This window comes from Anneissia japonica, unplaced genomic scaffold (genome assembly GCF_011630105.1).
Source record: "Anneissia japonica isolate Jap-2015-1 unplaced genomic scaffold, ASM1163010v1 scaffold284975_len822289_cov185, whole genome shotgun sequence".
NCBI lineage: Eukaryota > Metazoa > Echinodermata > Crinoidea > Comatulida > Comatulidae > Anneissia > Anneissia japonica.
The window spans coordinates 619561-625764 of record NW_022699685.1 but is presented as its reverse complement, the minus strand read 5'-3'; the positions used below and the strand labels follow the sequence as shown (position 1 = coordinate 625764).

The 6204-nt window shown below is 36.5% G+C and overlaps 1 protein-coding gene across 4 annotated transcripts in view; it reads right to left on the bottom strand.

Moving 5' to 3' along the window:
• LOC117103087 overlaps positions 1-6204 on the bottom strand; it is a 15614-nt gene that overhangs the window by 5148 nt on the left and 4262 nt on the right. For all 4 annotated transcript variants that reach the window (XM_033243584.1, XM_033243582.1, XM_033243583.1 and 1 more), the window contains exons 2-5: positions 3979-4489; positions 3146-3217; positions 2457-2575; positions 1283-1350 (exon numbers count right to left, since the gene is read on the bottom strand). In XM_033243584.1, the coding sequence (XP_033099475.1) occupies positions 1283-1350; positions 2457-2575; positions 3146-3217; positions 3979-4489 (770 nt within the window). The remainder of the gene's footprint in view (positions 1-1282; positions 1351-2456; positions 2576-3145; positions 3218-3978; positions 4490-6204) is intronic.

The window sequence follows — 6204 nt, the reverse complement described above, 5'->3', positions numbered from 1 at the left end:
GTTCTTCTTTTGATTCAAAGCCTCGAAAAAATCCCATCCAAAGTTCGCAAAAGAAGAAGCCCAGGGCTTCAATTCAAGGTTTTACGGTATGTGAGATATGTAACATGGGTACGAGCATGAAAAGCGCCACGCCAATATTTTGTTTTGTGCCGCATTGAAGCCTCCAAAAATATCATAAGCGCCGCGGCGCTTATTCGAGCATTTTACGTGTACGCGACTAATGGCGACGTAATTCGTATCTCCTCCATCATCACCCTGTCATTTATTGTTCTACTTTTGTTCAATGAAAATGGCCAAATGACATGATTCCATGTCTATCAGACTTCAGAGACTAAACCCCAAAGGAACGCGTTGACTTTCGTCACTGAAATTACCCGTGGTAACGATCTTTCACGGGAACAGTTTACCCTATTAAAAATGTGTGGGGCTTACAATTTTCAAGCATTTGGTGCGAATATAATGACATCTTATCTATTACTCAATAGTTTATCAAGACAACAAGTCGCCAACTCCATTAGATTTTTAAAAATGCTAATTTGTCGTTTCATTGTAGCTCGTTGATGGAAATGAGTTCGAGTTCTTGTTATAGCAGTTTCGCTTTATTAACATGACTTGAAGGATTAATTTCTCCTTTTATGAGTAGTGTTAAATAGGTTTTGTGGGTCATTAAATGTGTACATTAATAACAATGCTAGCTATAATCGGCGCTCCTGTGAGTGTCACTCTTTGTTATCTCGCAATGGAGTAACAATTCCGATGGTTGTAGATTTTTTTTAAACCAGTAGAGTGGATGGGAGAACCCAACTAACAATTTTACGTTATAATAACGTGGGAATTTGATAGGCCCAGTGTACGCATTTGGTTCGTGTGCACTTTAAAGAACCCGATACATCATTCGAGAAGAGTAGGGGTTACCCCGGTGTACTGGTCCATTAAGTCCCCTGTTGTTAAATGGATATGCATGTAGGACAGTGATTAAGTTCACTTATTGGCATATCCTTGGCCCTCGTGCCTAAAGAAATGAAATGAAATGTTGGAAACGCTGTTGCAGCGTTGTGGGTAAAGTTATAAGAGAGCTTTCGATTTGCGCGACGACGTGACGTCAGAATGGGTCCACTCATGCATAAGCGTACTACGTTCTCCTGTCTCTTATACACATCTAGATGTGTATAAGAGACAGTATATATATATATATATGTAGGCCTAATTGGCATACAATTCGCCTCATAAGATTCATAGCTACAGAAAAGAGCCTATAGAATGTAAACAAAAATTAACAAACCGAATGTTGGTGACTATACTCCTCTCATATGCATCGCTTAAATCCCCAGTTCTGTAAACATCATCCATCTAAAATGATAAAGTGATTGATTATACTGTTAATTAAGAAAGACCATACAGAGATATCAACATTAAATTATTTTATCTAATTTGAATCTTTCAATCTGTAATATTATTGTTAGAAAGCAGCAGTTGGTTAAATTCACTGCTTTACTGTCTAGTGCACTGAACTATTGTTGTGGTTCTGTTTCTATTGCATCATGGAGTCCTCCAGTGGAAACATGTAATAGATCACCGTCTTGGACGATGAAAAATACTAATACCTGTAATAATACTACAATCATCATCTATAGTCATAACAAAAACAAGGCAAGCAACTTGCTGTGTTATCTTAAATACGGTATTTTTCACTCAATGATGTAACACCTATTATGCGCTCTCGGGTGCGGCGGTCCGTAGCGTCCCTCCCCGCACCCGCGGCCTATTGGATCTGCAACTTGTGTTTTTTATATCGAATGTAAAACATACATCATATAATTTCCAGTGGGGGGGGGGGGGGGGGGGGGGGGGTTGCCGGCCCGCCACCTCCCTAAATTTTGTCAAAAAGAAATTGTTTAAATGGAGATAAAAAGAAAATTATATTCAAATTTTAAGTCTGTGAATACCATTTCCGCCTAGAGGTACCATAATCATAACTTGTCTTACGTCAACCCAACCATGGTGAGGCTAAGGTGGTATAGATCCTACATCTGTGAGTCCCTCCCTGCCCCCCCCCCACCCAACTCCGTATTTCAAATTCCTAGATCCGCCACTGATATCATATCATTTATTTTGTCGTTGAAAACATTAATACAATGACAAACATGATTGAAAAAAACGAGCAAATCTAAAGTCCGACAATGGAATTGGCGACCGGGGGACCCTAAAAGGGCCCCAGACTTAGAAAGCCACAGGGCCCTGGCCCCATCGTTACCGGACGCCACTGCTTTCAGTTCGGTACATTGGCAACGGATGATTCATTATTCAGGAGTATACGCACAGTACGTACCGTACGTTTGTGTAGGGCTATGACACGCACTTAGCAAAATTACAGTCTAAAATTCGGACTTGAATGAATACCCGTAATACGTTTAAAATCGACCATATAATCAACAAAATGACTAATATATAGTTACTGAGTTTTGGACTTCATCTGCAACGCGTATGTATTCGTCCGATTCTTTATCATTTAACGCTTCTGAGAACACTATTGGGTTTCCGCCTATTTGTGTCACGGCAATCGATGAGGTGAATCCTATTTTTAAAAAAGAATAAAGTTTATTATTTATTCTTATTAAAGTGAAGAACACAGCAATCTACAGGAATAATGAACAACATTCTACGTTTAATATTATTATACTCTACAAACATTATTACAGCGCCCTCAAATAACGGACCGTTTTGATAATAGCAAATTATCGCAACACGCGCATATCTTATTATTTTTCATATTTTATTGATAATTTGTTGAGCTGCACAAGTAGTTGAACCTCTTCTAAACGGTCATAGCTAATCGTTTTGTGTTTTGGGGTGATGCTGATGTTGATGATGATGATGATGATGATGATAAAGATATAATAATGAAGATAAAGATGTTTATGGTGATGATAAATATGATGATGGTGATAATGATGATGGTGATATGATGATGATAGTGATAGTGATGTTAATGGTGATGATAATGATATTGTTCTGGTTGATGATGATGATGATGATGATGGTGACAATGATGATGATCTAATAATCTATTAAAGTTTACAATATAGGCCTATTTGATCAATGCATCGATTTATTTCTATTTGATATTGGTAATGTAAACACTTACTATACGTCATTTCTTTTACTGCAACTACTGTGGATCCTTCTTCATCATCGAAAATTTCATGATCAACGCTCACTAAAATAAATAAATAAAATAATATTTGAATTAGTTTTAAAGAAAGAACAAATACAAAGCATGCGGTGTACCGCGTCATGTGGAGATAAAGCTTTAGATTGGTGATGTGACCATGTATTATTCGCATTATCAATGTTCACAAAATCAATATAAATAAAAACCTAACACTGTACAAAACCAAATTTGAAGCAGTAGAATTCACACTTTATAAGATAGCCGATACAACACTGTATTCGACGCAAGCACGTTAAACAGAGACCAATGTGATAATCTCAAACACTACCGTATATCAGTTGCATATCATTTACAATAATGATAATGATAATGGTGATGGTAGTGATGATGATAGTGATAATAATTATTAATGGTAGACTTAAGTGCAAATAATTACAATTTTATATGGCTATATCTGATGCAATTCTTTCAAATGTTTTTCCTAATTCCTTTTGATAAAAGAATTTGATATTTACATTTCTAGTGCAATTCGAATTGTGATGTACTTTAATTAATGTGTATTATTGTACTTTAAGCCAAAGGGACCATGAATTTCCAACTTGGTACGATGGACAATAGAAATTTAACTTATCTCGTATTATCTCATTAAACATTAATTAAATACAGTAGTTAATATACATTATCACACTATTGATAGGTTTTTGTTACAAAATTTAGATTTCTATACATCATATGTAATGGAATAATAATCAGTTTTGAATCTAGTAATCATGGCGTCAATAAATATCAATATAATTGCAACCTACCTCTAAGAACAAGAATGGTACAAGTTGCTACCACTGCTAAGGCAAGGAAAATAAAACCAAAAATCTTGCAGATTCGATACGTTGAATGGAATTTACCGTAGAATTTGTACGGTTTTGTTTTGCTTGGAGCAGAATCATAATAATCTGGTAACGATTGTGTGTGTCGACTGTCAGATATAACTACCTCCTTCAACATCACGTTTTCTGTCTTATTTGCGTTGATCAATGCAGACGTCGGCGCTGGGGCGTCGAAAGTGCCACCAGTTAGTCCGTCAGGGTATGTGTACTCGTGCTCATCGTCATCGTACGAATCGTCCGTATTCTGATTATTGTCGACGCCGTTTAGCCCAGGTGAATCCTTTGGCAGTGTCGACGCATCTGAATGTGTAGAAGTGCTAGTAATGTTTAACTCATCAGAATCCATTTGCTGTGACTGATTCTCTGTCGTGGCTTCAATAGTACTAGATCCTATGTCATCATCGCGCTCGTATACTGGGCTATCGAAACTAGCCTATAACAAAAAAAAAACAAAAACACATGTGTCATTCAGCAAGGATCTTTTGTGACAGCCTACAGTTTGAGCATCAATGAAATTATACAATAGCGAACGAACAATTGGTGTGTGATGGTGAAACAAAAAATAAAGCAGAGTCAACAGGCGTTTGGTTGAACCATTCCTAGTGTTATATGACTACCGTGGTACCGGGATGCTTACACTTTGGTATCCAAACGGATTGAAATTTTAATCAAATGTAAGGGAGGAAGGATGGATATAATAATAGAATAACTCTCTATAGCCTAATATCTCTCATGACTAACATAACAATAACACAAAGCATAAAACACGTCCATAATAATGAATCAATATTGTTAATCACTGGCGGGGGCAACAGTAAAACAGTCTGACAACGTTATAATAATAGCGTGCGACTTCTGTTCTTGTTGTCCTCAGCAGGTTTAGTATTTTTACTTGTATTATATTTTGACTTGCAACCCAGAATGAAGTATTACACTGTACTTGTATGGAAATACTCTAGTGAAAACTGACATGCGAAATTTCAATAATATTTAAGCCTAGTCCTATTGTTAGAAGCCGACATACGACTTTTATTCAGTCCAACAACACAATTCTGCTCAGTGAATAAGGTACTGTATTATTGTTCGAAATATGTTTTCTGAAGTTACCTTTTTCTCATACTCGTGAAGGCCGCTACCTCAGTACCACAATGAGCTTTGCCAATGCCTATATTGCCATATCGTTATTACCCCGATCGTTAAGAGCAAACACATTCTTTACTAAACTCCTTGGGAATATAGTATACCATCATGTAAGCCTATATTCTATAAATATTGAGGATAATTTTATGTGTTACACGAACCCTTGACCTTACTAAATCTATTTTAGCTAATATATAATTAATGAATGAATTAACTAATTATTAATTATTAATTATTGTTACAACTCAATCGTTACGTCATTAGTTGACTTTCAAAATCATTTTCCTTTTTTTCCCTACCACCCGCTACGCTGCAATGGCTGTTACTACGCGATGTTGCCTGTCGCTACGCACTCATTAGTGAGATTTCGGAACATTTCGAAAACGATAACGAATACAAATACGTCATTATCATTATATCATTCGTGCCTCAAACATTCTTGGCAATATGCTGTAGGCCTACGAGTTCAATATGTTCCTTGATTCATGCAAAGGTATGAATTGCCTACATTGAGACAGATATGCAGCTGTGTGGAGAAAGGGTGGTCTAACAATTTGTTGACGTAACCGTATTCGCAATTTTGATTACTACAATCGACATTTACATTAAACAAGGGAACAGTTAAATTTCACTGTTGCCTGATTAAACGAATCGTTCGTGACAAGTGAAAAAAAAAAGAAAGTAGAACTACCAGCGTGGTTATAAGCGAGGTTTGGTAACATTTTTGTGCTAGAAATCATAGACCGACGTAGTAATATTGTTTTAATACACTGCAATTTAGTCAATTGAGTCATAAACACTGGCTTTCGTAATGTGACAACACGTTATTGTAATTCAAATTGTGAAGATAATGCATGGTAGGTTGGGACATAGAGAAAATAGAACATGGTTGGGCAAACTTGTGAAAATATTGCTGCAGTAGGCCTATATGTATAGTTGTTAGACCGAAGAAAAGGCAGTAACTCTGTATGACATATCCGTATGTCGCTTGTGGTTTACTAAAGATAT